This window comes from Lepisosteus platostomus, chromosome 6 (genome assembly GCF_059453375.1).
Source record: "Lepisosteus platostomus isolate fLepPlt1 chromosome 6, fLepPlt1.hap1, whole genome shotgun sequence".
Taxonomy (NCBI): Eukaryota; Metazoa; Chordata; class Actinopteri; order Semionotiformes; family Lepisosteidae; genus Lepisosteus; species Lepisosteus platostomus.
Genome location: NC_142616.1, coordinates 9,170,101 through 9,190,397, shown reverse-complemented (window position 1 = coordinate 9,190,397; position 20,297 = coordinate 9,170,101). Strand labels below are relative to the sequence as shown.

The following is a 20,297-nucleotide window of genomic DNA, read 5'->3' as shown; positions in this document are numbered from 1 at the left end:
CTTCCTGTCATGACATGTCTTCTGGCAGTTTTTGACAAAGTATGAAAAAATGTACTATGACTATGCATTATATAAAATACCTAGGCGTTGTTTAAAATACCACATTTAACTTAGGCAAAGTGTTAGCAAGCAAAATATGTTACAAATACATACTGTATATACAGTAATACTGTGTTAACATAATAGGGAACTAATGTGTTAATCACCTGTATTCATGTATTAAAACGATTACCAAAGTATCAGAGAACTAGAATGATGATGATAAAAGTACATAATAACTAGCAAAAAGTGTTCTTATTGCAGCAAAGTACAGTACCTTCTTTTTCACCAAGGACATGTCATGTATTGGCACTTTGAATTGCACTTGCAATGTCAGAGTTCCTTCACCAGGCCCTAGAGGTAGCTGAGCAGCTGCTGATCTGAGAGGTCCTGGCTGGAAAGGAAACTCTGACATGTACAGTATTTACCACCTGTAGAATACAAAGGTGTTTTGGATAGACCTGGAAACCTTTTGAGTATTTAAATGAGAAAATTAGATTGAAGAAGTTTGATGTTATGCTACACTTTGCAAGATGTGATACGGAAAGAGAACATTTATCGCTTAATATGTTAGCAATACTGGGTAGATATCTGATTCACAAAACAATATGGTCTTGAGCTACTCCCTCCTTTAAGGCTTATAAGATGAAAATGCAATATTAAAAACGTGAAAAATAAATCAAAACAATTGATGTATATAAAATACAAATAACGCATTTTTAAAATTGACTATGTATTGTCTTTTGTTTTGTTTTTATTCACTTGTCTTTTTTGGATACCCCAGGAAAACAACTGTGTTTGTATTATTTGATGTCAAAAGTTTGAAAAAGCAATTGTTCGTGTTACCCGCGAGTCAAAGCTGTGTGCTCTGCTCAAATGCCAATACCGAGTCTACGCAAACAAGTTCATTGTTTCTGTTAGGTTTTGTAGATTGGCAAAAAAAAAAAATGAAACAAACTCAACGAGACATTGAACCAGACGGGAATGTGAAATTTCCCTGACGCGTTATTTACTATTTGTTTAGCGAAACTCACATTTAGGAGACGTAAGGCCTTGTAAACACCAGCCATAACGAGTTCATCCTTCCAAATCTAGTTCTCCTTGCTTTGAAGATGAAAACAGATATTCTTGTATGTAGAAGTCTGGAAGTGCATTGGAAGTTAGACTCAGCACGGTTTGTGCTATCGGGGGCGTGGGAGCTCCGCGGCGCGGAAGGGGTTAACGCTGACGGGCGGCTGTAGGCCAAGCTGCGCAGCGGCCTCGGCGGTGAGGAGGGAGGAGGAGCCGGGCTGAGTCAGTGGGGCAGAAGTGAAAGCAAGCTGGGGGAAGAGCTGCGCACTCTGGCTGGTAAGCGACAACGAACTTTCTCGTCCTTTTCAAAGGTGCCAGGCGGCGTCTGTACCGAGACCGCTGGCCCCGTGTAAGCGAAGACAGTGTCGGTTCAGTATAAAGGAACATGGGACCGGGACTCCCGTATGGGTCTTCAGCACTTACTGTGCAGTACACACACACACACTGCCTGACACAGAGTTGAATTAGGGGTCATAAAATCACGGGGCTGGATTGTTGGTTGAAATCTGGCAGTGAATTAAAACCGCAGCAAAGAGTTTGTTGAGGTACAGCGTTTGACTTTTTTTTTATTATCCATTGCTCAGTATTTTTTGGAGACGGCTTCAGGACACCCTCCCAAGCAATAAGAAATGATTCACCCAGGCTCCTGATAACTGCTCTGCTCTTTTCGTCATCTCGCACAGTGTGTGGTTACCCCTGCACGACAGCTGTGCTTTTAAAAGTTAGAGTCTGTTCGTTTTTTTTTTGGTTATGCTTACGGCTGGGGGATTTAAGGGTGACATTATACCTGGCGTGTGGGCGGAGGTGGTGTGGGGGTGCTGTGTAGTAGCTGCAATTAACCTGAAACACGAATGACTCCCTCCAGTCAGAGGGTACAGTGACTTTTCTGGCAGTGCCACCCCAGAGGTCTCCTGGCGAGTTTCACAGTTTCTGGTCATGAGGTAATATTTTCTGGACATGCTGTTTTTAAAACAAACGTGTTTTAAAAATATATACAATACACATAAGAGTGCATAGACTGTAAAGGAACAGGAAAGTTTATCACACGCTGAAAGGAAAAGAAAAGAGACAACATTTTGGCTGTGCAGCCTTCTTCAGGTGTCATAGCATATATGTATACATATACAGTATATACCGTGTATAGTATACACATACAGTGTATGGAACAGGTGAAGGTTTATTCCATGCTGAAAGAAAAAGACAACATTTTGGCTGTGGAGCCTTTTTCAGGCGTGAGCTCTTAGGGCTCTCCCCAGCTGAAACGTTCTGTCTTTTTTCTTTTCCTTTCAGCATGGAATAAACCTTCACCTGATATGCCCTTATATCTATTTTAAATAGTTCAACTGTGGGTCTCCTCCCAGACCGTTTGATTGTTTTCCGTGCATAATAAGGAGCCAGCATAATGATTCAGTCAGTGAGAGGTGATGGTTGTGTCCTTGTTTCAGTGGGATTAAAAAGTAACGCAACTTCTGTTTCTCACAAAGAAATGACATTTTCTGTACAGGTGCAGGTGCAGGTTTGCTCACTTCCTTTGCCTGTCTGGGGTTTCATGTCAGTTTTGATGTAGCTAGATTTGTTGGCTTGCTTGGTCCTGTGCAGATCTTTAACTGGGAGTGTGGCACTGCTTTCCTGCACCTGTGTGCACGCACAGATTGTAATCTGTTCACCCTCAATATTGTCAGCACAGATTAACCCTCCTTATAACTGTAACTCTACTGTCCCCTCTCACTGTGTATTTTTTCTCTCTCTGTAAAGGGCATTCAGAAGCCACTCTTAAAGGTACTAAATAAAATAAAGTGTATTATTATTATTATTATTATTATTATTATTACTATTATTACACTGTCACTGCTGGTTCATGTTGCCAAATTCCACGTTGGTTCATGTGGAACTTCTTTGTGAACATGTTAACTTGAGCAGTATCCAAACAAAATAAAAACAATTGAGATTTTTTTCACAGCCGAAAAAAAAAAAAAACATGGCTGTGGTTAGCTTGCTGTGAAAAAGTCTGAAAAGGCTGTTATTACGTTTTAAGAGGATTTGTTAGTCACTGAACTGCTTTCAGGATCTATACATTTCCTAATGATACTTTGTCACTGACAAACTACACAAGTTCCTTATATGCATACTTGCCTTGCCCGAGTTCCTTAGCCTTATAGCTATCCGATGACTGCGATTCACAGATGGAAGCTAATGGCCAATTCATCAGGTGTACCAGATGGAAATATGGGGATGACGGTTACACTATTCAAAGGAATTACGAATATAGCGAGGGTTCGTTGCTGACGCATTCATAGATGTACTAAAACGGAGGCCCAGTTTTTTATTCCTGTATTTCAGTGTGATGCCTTCTGTGCAGCACTGGATAGGAACCGTGGAGTCTGTCTGAAACCTCTGTCCCTCCATATCAGCTCTGTGCTGGTTTTTGCTGTATTGAGATGGTGCTGATCTTCTCTTCTGATGGTCTCCTCTGTGCTCAGGAATGGCTTCACCCAGTAGTCTCTTGTCTGAAGAGCAGTTCCAGTGCTCCATCTGCCTGGACATCTTTACCAGCCCCGTGTCCACTCCCTGTGGGCACAACTTCTGCATGGGCTGTATTGGCGGTTACTGGGACAGCAGTGACGCGTGCCAGTGCCCACTGTGTAAGAAAACGTTTCCCGTGAGGCCGGATCTCAGCATCAACACGTTTATCGCCGGGATGGCCGAACAGTTCAGGAAGATGAGAGTCAGCAGTGAGCAGGAATGCCCAGCTACAGCGGGGGAGGTGCTGTGTGATTCCTGCACGGGGGAGAAGCTCCGGGCGGTCAAGTCCTGCCTGGTGTGTCTGGCCTCCTACTGCGAGAGCCACATCCAGCCCCACTTCCAAGGAGCCGCCTTCAGGAGGCACCGGCTGATCGAGCCCGTGAGCAGCCTTGAGGACCGGCTGTGTAAGAAGCACGAGAGGCTCCTGGAGCTGTTCTGCAGGCGAGACCAGAAGTGCATCTGTGTGCTCTGCACGGAGACGGAGCACAGGGCCCACAAGACGGTCCCTGTCGAGAGAGAGTGGGCGGAGAAGAAGGTGGGTTCCGATGTGAACGTTTGTCTGCTCTGGAATCTTCACATCCGATTGCCTCATTTTTGCCAAAATACATTTCCAAAATAGCAAGTGAGGAAAGCTGATGATGTACTGTATATCTTGATTAAGTAATGAATTCATAAATGGAACACCTCAAAGCTCCTGTTGTGCTGAAATGTTTCAGTGTTTAAAATCGAATACTACATTTGTCAAATACATCAAAAACACACATGACCCATCTTATGGTTCAGGTCTGACTCTGCACACTGTGGTTTTTCCTGGGTTTCTCAGTTTCCTCCCCTCGGCCTGAGACGTTGGCTAGGGGTAACTGTTTTTTGTAAATGTTCGTTGCTGTAATTCTAATTGGAATTGAATTCTATCAGGAATTAAAAGGCTTTCCAGTAATGGGTGTATGGAATAATGTTTTCAGTTACAGAAAAACATGTATTGGCATAATTTAATTGGAGGATTATCGTCTTATGACTGTTTATGTTGATGACACCTCAGAGGAATTTACTGAACACCGTCTCATTCAAGGAACGGCAAAGTTTCCAGATGACTTTACTGAGCTCAGATTGGGGGCGCTGGTAGCTAGGTCTGCCTCTCCAGGCTTCCTTGTCACATGGATGTTTTATTACCACTCACAGGGAGTATTTGTAAGATCTGTGAGGAGGATATCCTGAATAAAACCCAATGAGCAGTTAGCAGCAGTTAAAAGGGAGGATTTGGACTGTCAGTAAAATTTAGGTGGACATTTCAATATCCCTTAAATTCCAGCATTCCCTGAAAGAGCCCGCATCAACTTCTGCTGAGCTGCCCAACCTTTGAGACTGTCTTTCCCCACAGCCAGAGCTTGGGAAGACTGCATCCGAAGTGCATCAGATGATCCAGGACAGGCTGAAGAAGGTGGAGGAGATCAAGCAGTCAGTGAAGCTCATCAAAGTGAGTCCTGTTAAGGGTGCTATTCAACCAGTGGGGTTCTGCAGGGATCCATGCTTGGGCCACTGCTGTGTTCTGATCACTACAGTAATGAGCTGAGACTATGAGGCTCAAGGACATTTTCAGTAGGAACTTCATAGAGTAGTTTTAGTTTTGGCTAAATTGATTATTTTACTTTAGTTTCTCATCAGACAGTTTAAGCCAAAGTTTAAGCCAAAGCAACCTATATACAGTAATAATAATAATAATAATAATAGCTTACACTTATATAGCGCTTTTCTGGACACTCCACTCAAAGCGCTTTACAGGTAATGGGAACTCCCCTCCACCACCACCAATGTGCAGCATCCACCTGGATGATGCGACGGCAGCCATAGTGCGCCAGAACGCTCACCACACATCAGCTATCAGTGGGGAGGAGAGCAGAGTAATGAAGCCAATTTATAGATGGGATTATTAGGAGGCCATGATTGGTAAGGGCCAATGGGGAATTTGGCCAGGACGCCGGGGTTACACCCCTACTCTTTTCGAGAAACGCCCTGGGATTTTTAATGACCACAGAGAGTCAGGACCTCAGTTTTACGTCTCATCCGAAGGACGGCGCCTGTTTACAGTATAGTGTCCCCGTCACTATACTGGGGCATTAGGACCCACATGGACCACAGGGTGAGCGCCCCCTGCTGGCCCCACTAACACCTCTTCCAGCAGCAACCTTAGTTTTCCCCAGGAGGTCTCCCATCCAGGTACTGACCAGGCTCACACCTGCTTAGCTTCAGTGGGTTGCCAGTTGTGAGTTGCAGGGTGATATGGCTGCTGGCTAATTTGTACAGTAATTACCATTTGTACAACTTCACTGTACAGTACTAGCAGAATGACATTAAGTTTGTGCTTTTATCATTCCTTACTCTCGAGAATGACAGACAGGTGTTTTTTCCTTTTCTGGGAATGATCTTTTAGGACAGTCACTGCTGATGAATGCATGCATTCAAAACATGGAAGGCCAGTAAAATCAGCATGTGAACACATTGTGAGCTGAAATAACAGGCATTCGAACACAAAGATAACCAGGGCGTTTGTAAGACGTGTATTCAAAAGATGCCCTGTCTTTGCTTTTTGTAAGACGGCGTCGTGGGAAGAGCAGGTTCTTTGAACAGCAAGACGCGGAGCACGCATAAAGATTATTGCTGAGAGAGCTCTCCTCTCGCCAGGTTCTTGGCGAACGAGACCTTTCGGTGTGCGATGTTGCTTCCAGTTTGTTTTTGTGTTTTGTTTGAGGTTCAGGTTTTCTAAAGAGGGCAAGCTTTCAGCATTAAGCTGGTCAACAGGAATGAAGGTGAGGATCACAACCTAATTCGACCTCATCACCCAGCTAATCAAATTAGGGAAACCGAGAATCTCTTGGAAGGCATAAGCGTATCTACTGTACTTGTCCTAATAATTCACTTCAGTTGCCCAGTGGGCCAAACTCATTTTTTGAATCTACCTGTATGTAATCAAATGTGTCTAATGCTCACGTTTGTACCCGTCTGTGAGCCGCTCGTTGTGCCCTCAGAGCTGCGCGCGGAGGGAGATGAAGGACAGCGTGCAGGTCTTCGCCGCTCTGCAGCGCTCCATCGAGAGGAGCCAGGCCGAGCTCGTGGCGCTCATCGAGGAGAAGCAGAGGGCCGCTGAGCGGAGGGCGGAGGGGCTCATCTCGGAGCTGGAGCGGGAGATCGCCGAGCTGGAGAGGAGGAGCGCCGAGCTGGACCAGCTGTCCCACAGCGAGGACCCCATCCGCTTCCTACAGGTCAGCCCACACTGCCGCTAGTGAGCGGGACGAGTCTACGTGCCGCTCGGGGAATTCCTGGCATTCCTTTACGTTGCCAGGTCAGTCAATCGAGGACAAAGTCTCCCTCTTATCCTCAAACGTATCAACGGAGTCAACCCATTGGCCTTCTGTAGAATGAACAGGGAGACCAGAACCAGACACAGACGCAGGTGGAACCTCAGTGGCAGTGCGTTTACAACTGAGGCCATGAAAGCAGGCCCTTCTTTATCTAAAGGGTTGGCGCAGTATGGAACAAGCCTCCCATCTGTTTCGTTGATGCCACCCTGGGATTCTTCAGGAATAGGTCGGATGAGACTCTGGGGTTAATAAGCTACTATTCACCAAATGGGCTAGTGGCCAAATGACGTGTCTTGTCAAAAGCCCAAGCCAGTGCTATCATAGAGGTGTAGAGGTGCTGTTGTAATAAAGCCTTTTAGGCCATACAAAAGACATACTGGACACAGGCAGTGCGGAGATAACTATACTAAGAAGAGATTTAATCTCCAGAGTTTATGTCTCATGAGTGTTCATCTATGTCCCCTCCTGTCCCACCTTAGATACTCCCGTCTCTGTCTGCCCCTTCTCACATGAAGGACTGGTCCGGCGTCCCGGTCCACACTGACCTCTGTCCAGGGCTGATCAGGAGAGCTGTCTGTCAGCTGGGGGACAGGGTCAGGGAAGAAGTGAAGATCCACTCAGTCAAGGGTGTGTTCTCAGTTTTTGTTCTGATTTCTTTCTCGTAAGCCTTTGTCACCCCCCACCTGCTGTAAGTGATAAGACACAGGCTGCTCTTCCACCCTTGTGATGCTGCATAATATTAGGAACAAGTAAAGGTTTATTCCAGCTTTCTTCGGGAAAGCTCCACAGGCTCCATAGCCGAAACGTTGTGTTTCTTTGCTTCTCTTTTCAGCATGGAATAAACCTTTACTTGTTCCTTGAACTGCATGATGTTAGGCCGTACCAGTGTAAATTGTGCTCTGACAGTCTTCCTCTTTATCGGGGATACAGCACAAGACTACAGGTTTTGCTTTACTGACGATGTAGTTTGGGTGTGTTGGGCAGCGGTGAGCACTGCTGCCTCTCAGTGTTGGGGCCATGCATGCAGTCTGTTGGGGGGGCTACCCCTGAGATCCTGTATCGGATAAAGCAGAATATGGGCGAATCGATCTTCCGTTGGGAGGGAAATTCACATTCTACTACATCCTTCTTTTTCAGAGCTCAAGAAGTTTGAGAAGTATGGAGGTAGGGCGATTTACGCTTTCTTTCCCCCGGTTCTGTTGAGCTGCGCTCTGCAAAAATAAACGTCTACCTTAGTGACGATAAGGATGGAGGTCGTTGATTTTTGTTTCTCTCCCCCCCCCCCCCCCCCCGATCTCTCCGCAGCGGACGTGACTCTGGACCCCGGCACGGCGGGCCCCTGGCTCGGCCTGTCCGCGGACGGGAAGGAGGTGTGGCTGGTGGATATCCCCCAGCAGCTGCCCGACAGCCCGGGCAGGTTCTACGACGACGTCTGCGTCCTGGCCAAGGACGGCTTCGCCTCCGGGAGGCACTACTGGGAGGTGATCGTGGGGGAGAAGAAGGACTGGGCCCTGGGGGTGGCCAAGCAGTCCGTGAACAGGAAAGGGACCATCATCCTCAGCTCCAAGAACGGCTACTGGACGGTGCTGCTGAAGAAAGGCACCAGGTTTGTAGCGACCACCTCGCCCGTCACCCTCCTCCCCCTGAGCCTCAAGCCCAGGAAGGTGGGGGTGTATGTGGATTACGAGGAGGGGCAGGTCTCCTTTTACAACGTGGAGACCCGGACTCACATCCACACCTTCACCGACGACGCCTTCACAGAGCGACTCTACCCCTTCTTCGACCCCTGCCTCCGCGTGGACGGCAAAAATGGGGCCCCGCTCGTCGTCTCTCCGGTCGCTCACACGGACTGAGCGAGAGGCAAGCTGCGCGCGGGTGCGCGGGTGATCTGGGGAGACCCCGCCAGAGCAGGAGCAGGGAGAAAGTCCGCGCCGTAGGGGCCGGGGTGGGCACGTGTGACCACCCTCCAAGCTCCACGGAGGGTCGCAGCGGAACTTAACGTTTTCCAGCTGCACGACGCGCGAGTTCTCAGTGCTGAGCAGACGGGGGCGCTGTTGAGCAACAAGCCCGTTTAGCTCCTTTGCTGGGGGAGTCCCGGGGGAGAGCCGGTGAATGATATACACCGTGCTCCGGCATGCACTGACTTTACAGTAGGACACAACCTGCTAACCGGACTACACATGCTTGCAAATCATATGGCTGGGGAAGACCTTAAAGCCCCCAGCACCTGGCTGACATCAGAAAGCATGAAGCCCGACAGCATAAAGAAAATGTTAGGATGTATAGTCAAAAGAATGCAATTTAAAGTTAAATGATGCTATGCTAACGTTTTGCACTAAATAAGGTCTCTTTTGGCATTTGTGTACCATTTTGGTTACCATGTTATAAAAACGATGCTGATGGTCTGGAATCAGTCCAGAGATGAGCAACCGGGTACATCCCAGGTCTTTAGGAATTGTCCTACACTGGCAGAGTGAAGGGATGGGATCTTTGAGTCTTGAAGACTGCGAGGGGACCTGATACAAGTATTCAGAAGACATTGACAAAATCAAGCAAGAGTGACCAGCCCAACATGCCCCAGGCACACAGCTGGAGACTATGTGGACGTTTAATTCTGAGAACAAACCGTAGTCACTTCTTCACCCACAAGGGGGTGGGAGTGTGGAACATGCTACACATCATAATCCGAAAACCTTTCTCCAGCTGGATGAGATCCTCGCATCCGTGGGCTGCTTCCTTCCAGATGGGCGAGATGGGTCAAATGCCCTCCTCTACCTCCCTTCGTTATGTTTTTTTTTATAAGATAATGTACTGCCAATAAAAACAAGTGCTGAAGTGAAGATGACCTCTTGGGCTGTCATGGTAAATTGTCTTCCTGTAGAGTCACTGACAACTCATTACAACACACAAGCCATCAGTGCATCTCTCAGTTGTTGCTAGTCTAGATGTAACCAGAAAGCCATAAGAATCTGAAACATTTATCATAAAAACGCCTCAAAGAGAAAACTCTACCCTCTTTGAGTCTTTACATATCTCCTCTGGGGCAGTTTTAAGTTCCTCGTACTATTTGAACATTTCTTTTCTGATCTCGTTTTCGGAAGCTCCGTTCCGTCTCGGGACACAGTGAGTTCGATGGGCCCTATGAGCTCACCTCATTGGCAGACTCCCTTATGTTCTTAGGGCACATGGTGTGCCTGTAGCGGGGACTGGGTGGAGTTGATTTTCTCGTTTGGAGCGATTGGTTTTATGCCCCACACCCACACCACCACAGAGAAGAAGCAGTGTTGAAATTATTATCCCTCTCAGCTTTTTGTCTCGGGCACCTCTATCACTTTGGGAATGACATAGTCAATGCTGGAATGTTAGTTGCTGATCTTGCAGTGAGAATGCTATCTTGTTCTGTTTGTGAAATTGCTACTGTATGCTTTAGGTGGCACGGATATTTTCTTTTCCAAGTTGGGTCAACTTTTGTAATAATGCACACACCTTCCCCACGTGTTCCACCTGAACCTCATGCACCTCCTTTGAGTTACCTGACAATTAAACATCTATACTTCTATTTCATTCACTTCTGTGCTTAAATCCTTTGATCGTGTCATTGCAAAGTCAAACTTCAACAGCTGAACATCCAAATAATAACAATCACATGCTTTTGAGCTTAAAAAGTCACTTTTTTGTCAATCTGCAAAACAGATCTGATTTGGCTACAATTCTTATTGCCTGCTAATTGACAAAACCGCTTATTGGTAGTTGATGTTGAGATACCTGTGATCTTCTATTGGAATTCATTAGTTCATTAATCCCTGTTTTAAATGTTATATTTATTTTAATGAAAATAAATGGAACTATCACAAATCAAAATGGATAGAAGAAAGAGCAAAATTATTCTTAATATTTGTCATAGAAAATGAAAATGTGGCCAGATAATTTACTCTGGAGGAGTAATATCGTAGTCTCTGGAGTAGACTTGCACAGCGCTAAAACAGGTGTCGCGGGCTTCAGCTGACTTGAGGTTTTTTTGGCAGCTTGACAAAGTAACCTCCGCCAGTTGATCAGCCACTTGTCCGTGAACTTACCCAGTCCTCATCCGGAAAGCGAATCACAACGAGATCTGATAGACATGGGGGAAAAAAAAAGCTTAGAAAATTCCAGTTCTCCCGGGACAGCCCTGACGACGCTACGACTTTAAGAGCAGAGGGTGGAGCCCGGCTCTGAGCTGCACACTGAAGTTTGTGAAGCTGCTGCCCTTCAGTCCACACCAGACGACAGTCCCTGTCCCCTCTGGAGCTGCTCTGCTGATCCTGCTGTGTCTGCTGGACATCCTCGGAGCGCCCTGAGCGGAGCCGAGCCGGAGAGAGAAGAGGTGACTGGTCAGGCATCAGGTGGAGAGCTCTGAGCGGACAGCGCCGTCGCAGGAGCTCAACGGGGGAGAGCTCTCACCTGTGGGAAGCTACAGGCTCAGAACTCCAAATGCAAAGTGGGTGTTTTGAAAGTCTTCCTTTAACTTTCTTTTTTTAAGGTTCTCAGCCTTTAACGTTGGCAGACTGCACCCCGACTCCTGCTGGTTTCTCTTTTTCTTAAAGACGGGGGAGTCTTTTCAGCGGTTTGTTTCTGTTAACTGAGTCTTTCTCGCTATAAAGTAAACATGTGGCAGGGTGGTGGTGTATCCGTTGAAACGACAAAAAGATAAAGTAAAATATAAAGGTTTAAGCCCAGCTAGAAATGCCCTAAAAATGCAGGCAGTATTTTATTTCTCTCTTGTATATCTGTATAAGTGCAGAATTACAATAAAGTGAACTGGACTATAAATTCTAGTTGGCACCAGTCTGATTGACTGACTGACGAGCTCTGTTACATTTGTTACACTAGACTCTGGGTGTATCCTGTACTGCTGCATTCCATTCTTGGAGTCCAGCTATACATGAAAAAAGGTGCATTTTTTGAAACATTCTTCCTCGTTCCTTTGTGAAATACAGTAACAGTGTCGAGCGCAGCTTTCTCAGGGCTGTGGTGTGACCTGTTACATAGACACACATCTGCCCTTTTATTAAACATGTCACAGAACTGCCTCAAAATGGCCGTGAGTCACCAGGAGTCTCTAACGCGGCCTCCTGAACGTCAGCTTTGAGGCAGGTCTGTGAACTGTGCAATAAAGGGCAGACGTGTGCCAAATGTGTCTGCTACAGTCGCCATTACCTGAAAGAGAGTAAAATTGAGCAATGGAACAAAGGTCCAGCCTATACATCCTCAAGGCATTTACAGTACAAACCAGAATAAACCATCAGACTTCCAAAGCTACTAATCAGACATCTAATATCAGCTAATCAATCAATACCTGTGGAGTAGGTAAATGCTTTATAAGGGCATATTATCTAAGCTGTGCACCAAGAGCTAAGTTTTGAACATCATTTTTGATAGTATAGTAAGTAAAGGGGCTGACATTAGACCTGTATCTGTCTTCAACTCAGTTCCCTCCGGAAGAAAGCTTTGCAGACATTTCAGCCTGAGGTTCCATTTTCTTCCTGCAGTTGAGTGAGGTGTGCCACATGCTGCCCCCTTCCCATTGCATTTAAACAAGAGCCAAAACCTGGAAATGACTCCCCTGTCCCCGAAACATGAAGGGGGGGAGTTAAGAGCTGGTGGAACAGGAGCACCTCACCTGGCTGTCAGAACTCCCCCTTGCCTTAATGCAGGAATGAGCCAGGGAGCTGCTCTAAAGGGGGAAGATGACGAGGAGGAGGGAGAGATGCAAGAACCACTCACGCAAATAAGCAAAAGCCATGTTGACATTTATGAGCTATTTGAATAGATTTGTTATATATATCTTATTATATATATATCTAAAATATACCATTAGGCATACATTTGACTTCTTAAATCTAGAACCACAGGTTAATTTGTGGACAGTGTCACAGGATTCATGTTAGATCTACACTGTAGAGAATAGGTATGTGACATGCATGCCCATGCATCTCCCAAATGCCTTTGAGTCCTCTGTGCTGGTGGGTTTGATGTTCATTCTGGCTGAGTGGCTTGGACACTCAGGGGTGTGCCTGATATGTCAAACCAGATCTGATCTGGAGCTCAGCCCCACACCCCATACATGCATCTTCGTTTCTCGTTTCCCCCCGTCCCAGGCGTGGCTTCTCCCAGGGGAACTCTCTCCGAGGAGCAGTTCCAGTGCTCCATCTGTTTGGACATCTTTGTCGACCCGGTGTCCACGCCATGCGGGCACAGCTTCTGCATGGCCTGCATCAGAGGCTACTGGAACCACAGCAAAGCGTGCCAGTGCCCCATGTGCAAGAAAACCTTCCCCGTCCGCCCCGAGCTCTCCGTCAACCGGGTCTTGGCCGAAATCGCCGAGCAGTTCCAGAAGGGGGGCCAGGGCGGGCCGGATGGGAGCTACGCGGGGCCGGGAGAGGTGTCCTGCGACTCCTGCATCGGGAAGAAGCTCAAGGCGGCGAAGTCGTGCCTGACCTGCCAGGCCTCCTACTGTGAGACGCACCTCCGGCACCACCGCAAGGTCAAGACGCTCTCCAAGCACAGGCTGGTGAGCCCCGTCTACCGGCTGGAGGAGAAGCTGTGCAAGAGGCACGAGAAGCTGCTGGAGGGGTACTGCCGCACCGACCAGGCCTGCGTGTGCGCGCTGTGCGTGGAGTCCGGCCACAAGAAGCACAACGTCGTCCCCGTGGAGAGGGAGTGGAGGAAGAAGCTGGTAGGCAGCCCCGTCGATGGGCAATGGCGTCCGTCCACCGGCACTGGCGGGGAGTTTGGTTTTGACGCACAACCTGTGGTACCAGTTTAAATCTCTGGGCCACCTGGGTAAGGTTACTCGCTTTTAGGGTGCCGCAGCAGTCCCACCTGATTTTCGAACCCGCGTCTGCCTGGTAAGGAAACCAGAGAGCTCTGGGACACCAGAATGGCAGAAGTGTGATTCCTCGCAGGCCCCAATCCAAGAGGTTTCTTAGGTGTCTATTAATCTTGAACTGGGAGGAGGGTTACAAAGGTTATGAAAAGAGGAGACCATTTTGCCCAGATTGCCTATTTGACACTTAGTCTTTAATTGATGTGATCCAGCTGTCTCTTCAAATAAAGTAGGGTATCAGGCTTCAACAGCATGACTGGCTAGCTTGTTCTAGACTCCCACCAGCCTCTGCCTCTTGTTGCTGGTTTTAAGTGGACTCCTACACACTGTCGTTTTCACTTGTGATTAAGAGTTCAGCTGGAATGAAAGCTGGAAAAACCCATTTCCCCTTGGCTCCAGAATTTGAAGGAAGCGTTATATCATTTTTCAGTGTCTCTCCTAGTCAGTTTTCTTTATCATGTGGGAGTCCTTCTAAATGTTTACCGTTATATGATCATTTTCCCTTAACGTTTATAGGATTAAAATAATCGTATTCCTTATTATTCACCCTCTAAGTGCAGTTTCATATCACATGCTTCTTTGTACATTGGCATATGCTGTATAGGGCAGTTTTGCATACTTATTAAATATGCACCTGTCCTGATAACTGTGGTAAACAATGTTACAAGAGGAGAGATATATTTGTGATAATGTAGGCTTACTGGAAAAAAAAAACAGTAGGGTAGAATAGTGGGGTGAGGAGGTAACAAGATTGGGTGTTTAGGAGGAAACATTCTGTATTGCAAGGCTGTTTCTGTCCTTGGCTAAGGGGGGGAGTCTCCTCTCATGGCCACCCTGCTGTTTCCTCGTAGCCGCAGCTGGGGAAGAAGAAGGCGGAGGTGCAGCAGCTGATCAAGGAGAGGGTGAAGAAGATGGAGGACCTCAAGCAGGCGCTGAAGATCATCAAAGTGAGTTTTGCCAAAGGCCTTGGACTGTAGATGCACGAATCCAGTCCTCAAGGACCAGAATCCCGTCCTAATGATCAATAGCTGAAGACCTTCTACAGGTAATGCAATGGTCAAGCTAGGCTACTGCTCAGCTCGATTGGATCATTCCGAGCAAAGCTGGAATGAAAATCAACAGATACTGTGGCCCCCGTGGACTGGAGCTGGGCACAGCTGTCTTGGTGTAACAGGTCCTCTTTTGGGGAATACAAGAGACTTACTGACATCACTCTTCGGCATGCTGATTGGTGTAGTGGACTTCTAACGCTGTTGGTGTGGAATTAGAGACTTGGAATACAGGGAGGTCTTAAAGATGCAAATCCATACTGGAGCATAAGCTGCAATCTTCCCCACTTGTAAAGATCCTGCAGAGCATAGAGGGTTCTGCACTGGCTAAACCCACCATTACAAACGTTTACTTTGGTATGTGCCAGTAGAAACACAGTAAAGTGCAGTGACTGCTAACGTACTGGGACAACAGTGAAGTAAAATCATTACCATATAGTTCAACAAATACTGTAACATCTGTTGTAATTAATGGCCCCAATGAATGTCTTACAAGCAGACATAATGGGGAAGTGATCGGGAACTGAATTGCAAGAGCAATAATATCCCAGTGTTTGTTGTGAAGGATGGTGGGCTATGGAAAACCCAGAGGGAGAACAGATGTACCAGTATATTACGACAGACAACAGCTGTGTAAAGGAACTGGGGCAGGAACCGAATAGGAAAAACTATTATTAAAGTAGTTGGACCTCCATCTTGAAAATTGGATCGATGAAGCAGATGTTTCAAGAGCTGAGGGTAAATAATAACAGAAGAAATTTCACTCGCTCACTTGAGCTTCTCTCGGAGTTCCCCCTCTCCTGTCTGTCGTAATGCTTAGTAACTCCAGTTTCCTACCTTGGAAGGCCAGGCAGGTTTTTCCTGTTTGGCAGCTGACGTGAGCAGCAAGCTTGGGATTCTTCTGCTTGAGAAAAAACAAACAACAATGACTGGCTTTGTAATTTTCCAGCACGTTATCTGGGATTATGGCAAGAAAGGAACTCAGATTTTGTTTAAAAGAGTACTCGGCATTTGATTAAAAGACACAAAAAGAGTAAAGGTATTAATCCTGGTGTCCTGGCCAAATTTCTCCCTGACCTTTAACAATCATGGCCTCCTAATAATCCCCCTCTCTGAACTGACTTCATCACTCTGTTCTCATCCCCATTGAGAGATGGTGTGTAGTGAGAGTACTGGAGCATCATCCAGGTGGGGCTGCACACTGGTGGTGGAGGGGATCCCCATTACCTGTAAAGCACTTTGAGTGGATTGTCCAGAAAAGCGTTAGATGAGTGTAAGGAATTATTATTATTATTATTATTATTATTATTATTATTATTACTTCCTGTTTTTCAAACTGTCACCTGACTAATTGCCTTTCAGCAAACAAGACAGGTGACAGAGAGCAGCAGATCGTTTCCCCAGAGGATTCTGGGAAATGTGGTCCAGACAAGAGCTGCCATCTTGTCTGAACAAGCTCTGCTCCTTTGGTTCTTTTGCAGATGATTCATATCTTGCAAGGGGGGGGAAATGGCACTGCCATCTTGACAAAGCTGTCCCCCCCCCCCCCCCCCCCCCGGGTCTTTTCCATTCAGTCTTGCTTCTCCACTTGCCCAGAGCTCGGCGCAGAAAGAGATGGAGGAGAGCTGGCAGGTGTACTCGGAGCTGATGCAGGCCTTCGAGCGCAGCCAGGCCGAGGTCGTGGAGGCCATCGAGAAGAAGCACAAGGCGGCCGAGAGGCAGACCGAGGGGCTGATGAGGAAGCTGGAGCAGGAGCTCTCCCAGCTGAAGAGGAGGAACACTGAACTGGACCAGCTCTTGCAGACCGAAGACCAGGTCCACTTCCTCCAGGTGACCCTTCTGGCCTAACTAGAAAATGACATCTGACTGAGAAATGAGATACGAGTCTATACCCCGATCTTTCCTTAACCTCTTATTAGTCCTGTCTACACCCCACTGTTTCCTTAACCCCTTCTTAGAGCTGTCTACACCCCAATGGTCCCTTAAACCCCTACGTTTCCTAAACGTCTTCTTAGAACAATCTACACCCCAGTGTTTCAAATGGGAGACGTTCATCCAGATGACTAATCTATCCTTTTTGCCACGATAGAAATTCCCGACCCTCGGTGTCCTCCCAGAGCACACGGACTGGTCTGACACTACTGTCCAGACGGACCTATACACAGGGACAGTGAGGAAGTCTGTGACCCAGCTGGTGGATAGGTGCCAGGAGATACTGAAGGGACTCCATGGAAAAGGTATCGACATTGACCAATGCTGCATAGTTATCCACCTACTGCAGAACTATAGAATTGTTTCTCTAAAACAGGAATTCTTCTGCTAACAGAGCTTCAAAAATTCAGATTTTACATTTGATGCTGAATATTTCCTTGATTTGCTTTAAAATAACTTGTTTATTATATGCCTCCATTTTTATAGTTAATATGTAATATGTACCATATTATCTTTCCAGAGCTGAAAAGGATACAGAACTATGCAGGTATGGTTCTGATCTACTCTGCTTTTCATGGGTTGAGGGAAATGTACTGTATAATACCTCGCTTTTCAAGACCTAGGGGCGGCACAGTGGCGTGAATTGGTGCCTCCCAGTGCTGGAGTCTTAGGTTCAGTTTTTGGGGTGCTATCTGTGTGGAGTTTGCATTCCTCATGTTTGCATGGGTTTCCTCTGGGTGCTCCTGTTTCCTCCCACATTCCAAAGACACGCTGGTGGGTTAACTGGCTTCTGGGAATTGTGAGTGCACTGTATACCTGTGCCTGTGTGTGTCCTGTGATGGACTGGCATCCTTTTCCAGGATGTAGCCTGCCTTGCGCCTGTGGCTTACCAGGTGTAAGGCTCTGGCTCCTCCGCAACCCTGAATTGGATAGAGCAGTTTATTTTGCTCTCAGTTTCGAATGTCTTTTTCGGTAGTTTGGTTAGGTAATAAATGAGAGCGGGATGAAATATATGGAGTGGATTTAGTGTAGCTCACCTGGCAGAAGGGGAATTTGGCAGCCTTGTGGTAAGGATTGACCCAGGATTGGTATTGCTAGGATTGAGCCAGGGAGCTGCTGCAGGGGTGTAGCTGGAGTGGTGGGAGGGGCCATGGGAGAAACACACTGGGTACGTAGGTGAGCAGAAGTGTGCGAAATTCAGCCCGATCTTCTGTGATGTCTTTGTCATAATTCCGCTCCACAGTGGATGTGACCCTTGACCCTGACACGGCCCAGTGCAACCTGGTCCTGTCGGAGGATGGCAAGCAGGTGCGGTGCGAAGGCAAGAAACAGCCGTTGCCCGACAACCCGGAGCGCTTCCACAAGGCCCTCTTCGTCCTGGGCCGGGAGGGCTTCACCTCGGGGAGGCACTACTGGGAGGTGGAGGTGGGGAGGAAGACGGCCTGGACTCTCGGGGTGGCGAAGGAGTCTGTCAACAGGAAGGGGGACATCAAAATGAGCCCCGAGAGTGGGTACTGGTGCATGTGGCTGAAGAACGGGGACGGGTACAAGGCCCTGTCGTCCACCCGCGTCCCCCTCTGCCTGCTCTCCAAGCCCCACCGCGTGGGGGTGTACGTGGACTACGAGGAGGGGCAGGTCTCCTTCTTCGACGTGACAGCCGAGGCCCACCTCTTCACTTTCACCGACGCCTTCACGGAGAAGCTCTTCCCGCTCTTCAGCCCCTGCATCAATCAGGACGGCAGGAACGCTGCCCCCCTGGCCATCCCGGCCCTCCACTAACAGGAAGTGCTCCACAGGAAGTGAATCACAGGAAGTAACCCGCTACAGCTCAGTCTTGTTGAGTTATTGTTGTTCTTTGATGGGAGGACAATCTTGAAATTTGTAATTCATTTTAAATTCTTTTCTTAAAAAATACTTAAAAAGCAAAACATAAAAAAAAACTTATTCTGTTGTCCTGGTGCTTTCCTTCCTGTGTGAGGAGATTCAGACTCCTTTCCTAAAACAGAAAATATGGACATGGACAGGGAGTGGTCAGATCTATCCTGCTTCTGTGTCTTGTGTGTTGGAAGGGAAAAGGGATTATAAAATCAGAATGCTGTTGACAAAGCGCTATGCCTGATTTATGCTTAACCCCATAAAATAACTGTGGCAGATAATTGTCATGAATTCTGACAGAATAACTTTTGAATACCTCAGCCACTTTGGATTTCTGAAGGCGCTACAGTGACAAATGAAGTCGAACAGATGACTTATTCTTTTATTCTCACTTACAGCCCTGCAGTCATGAGGAGTTAATGAACTGTTTATTATTTTACAGTGTGACTGATTTAAGCTCTAAACCTGGTGTTAAAAAAGGGTGGGGTCATTCTGGTATAAGGAAACAGAATCCATCTGTCCTCTCTGCTATGTGAACTATTTTTTCCTGCTTTTAAAAGCTAATATTCAAATGACGTGGCACCATGGGAAATAAACACAGTTTGCAAAATACTCTCTGCTTTTTTGTTTTGGCAGTATTGAGAGCTTGTAGTGCTGAGAATGAAGCCAGTATGTAACCTATTAATCAAAACACAGTTTATTAAATTACTTTACTGTAAACTTAGCATAATGTGGAATGGCACTGTGGCTAAGGCTCTGTACCTGTGTCTAGAAGGTTGTCGGTTCAAATCCCACAGCTGGCAGAGGAGTCCTACTCTGTTGGGCCCCTGAGCAAGGCCCTTAACCCCAGCTGCTCCAGGGGCGCTGTATGAATGGTTGACCCTGCGCTCTGACCCCCAGCTTCTCTCCCTGTCTGTGTGTCTCATGGAGAGCAAGCTGGGGTCTGTGAAAAGACAAATCCCTAATGCAAGAAATTGTATATGGCAAATAAAGTGAACTTATCTAAGTAATGTTTTCTCCACATTTTTGTTTCACACAACACAAGGATGCACAAGACCGTTTTAGTTTCATATAAAATGAAATGAGATTTGTCGTTCTTTTGCATCTTGGTGGACCTGGAGTTTACCCGTTTGTGAAAACCACAGTGTGGTTCTGTGTTTTTTTAAATGGATGTATAAAGGGCATAGTAGGCCTGTGAGCTACTGTGAGAGTTTGTGTAGAGTTTGCACAGTCTCCCTGTGTTCACATAGGTTTCTTTGTACATTGTAAAATGTACATTGTAAATAATAACGTGTTTTACGAGAAGAGAGAACACAGCAAGTACATGGTTCTAAGAGCACGCTGCACTGTGGAGATCATGCCCCTCCTCCTCAGAGAAAGAGTGTGATAACAGAAGGTGTGGCCACATGGCTAAGAACTTTGGAGACAGTGAAAGTTTTTTCAGAATCTTAAGAGACCCGAGGATCTGTACAGGTAAGCTGGTTGGAATATGTTGTGTAAACATTATGGCATAGAGACCAAAGAACATGTTCAATTCTGCCTGAGGACTGAGGTTTCTATTTGCGGAGCAGGGATAAACAAAGGTTC

The 20,297-nt window shown here is 46.8% G+C and overlaps 3 protein-coding genes across 5 annotated transcripts in view; all 3 read left to right on the top strand.

The window, feature by feature from the left end:
• The first annotated feature begins 1,214 nt into the window (after positions 1–1,214).
• LOC148660061 (E3 ubiquitin-protein ligase TRIM39-like) lies at positions 1,215–9,834 on the top strand. 2 transcript variants are annotated; one of them, XM_088634058.1, is made up of 7 exons: positions 1,215–1,386; positions 3,591–4,168; positions 5,012–5,107; positions 6,657–6,890; positions 7,469–7,616; positions 8,127–8,153; positions 8,295–9,834. In XM_088634058.1, exons 2-7 carry the CDS (start codon positions 3,593–3,595, stop codon positions 8,840–8,842), a joined length of 1,629 nt encoding a protein of 542 aa, XP_088490184.1. In that variant the 5' UTR covers positions 1,215–1,386; positions 3,591–3,592; the 3' UTR covers positions 8,843–9,834. The 2 variants fall into 2 exon arrangements, with proteins under 2 accessions (XP_088490184.1, XP_088490185.1); XM_088634059.1 differs by lacking the exon at positions 8,127–8,153.
• Positions 9,835–11,172: 1,338 nt separating this feature from the next.
• On the top strand, positions 11,173–19,720 carry LOC148660060 (E3 ubiquitin-protein ligase TRIM39-like). 2 transcript variants are annotated; one of them, XM_088634051.1, is made up of 7 exons: positions 11,174–11,466; positions 13,127–13,704; positions 14,706–14,801; positions 16,500–16,733; positions 16,993–17,140; positions 17,356–17,382; positions 18,079–19,720. In XM_088634051.1, exons 1-7 carry the CDS (start codon positions 11,460–11,462, stop codon positions 18,612–18,614), a joined length of 1,626 nt encoding a protein of 541 aa, XP_088490177.1. In that variant the 5' UTR covers positions 11,174–11,459; the 3' UTR covers positions 18,615–19,720. The 2 variants fall into 2 exon arrangements, with proteins under 2 accessions (XP_088490178.1, XP_088490177.1); XM_088634052.1 differs by lacking the exon at positions 17,356–17,382 and having other exon boundaries at positions 11,173–11,466.
• Positions 19,721–20,105: 385 nt separating this feature from the next.
• Positions 20,106–20,297, top strand: part of LOC148660058 (uncharacterized) — a 30,271-nt gene continuing 30,079 nt past the window's right edge. The window contains exon 1 of the mRNA XM_088638136.1: positions 20,106–20,183. Within this exon, the coding sequence (XP_088494262.1) occupies positions 20,117–20,183 (67 nt within the window). The 5' untranslated portion in view covers positions 20,106–20,116. The remainder of the gene's footprint in view (positions 20,184–20,297) is intronic.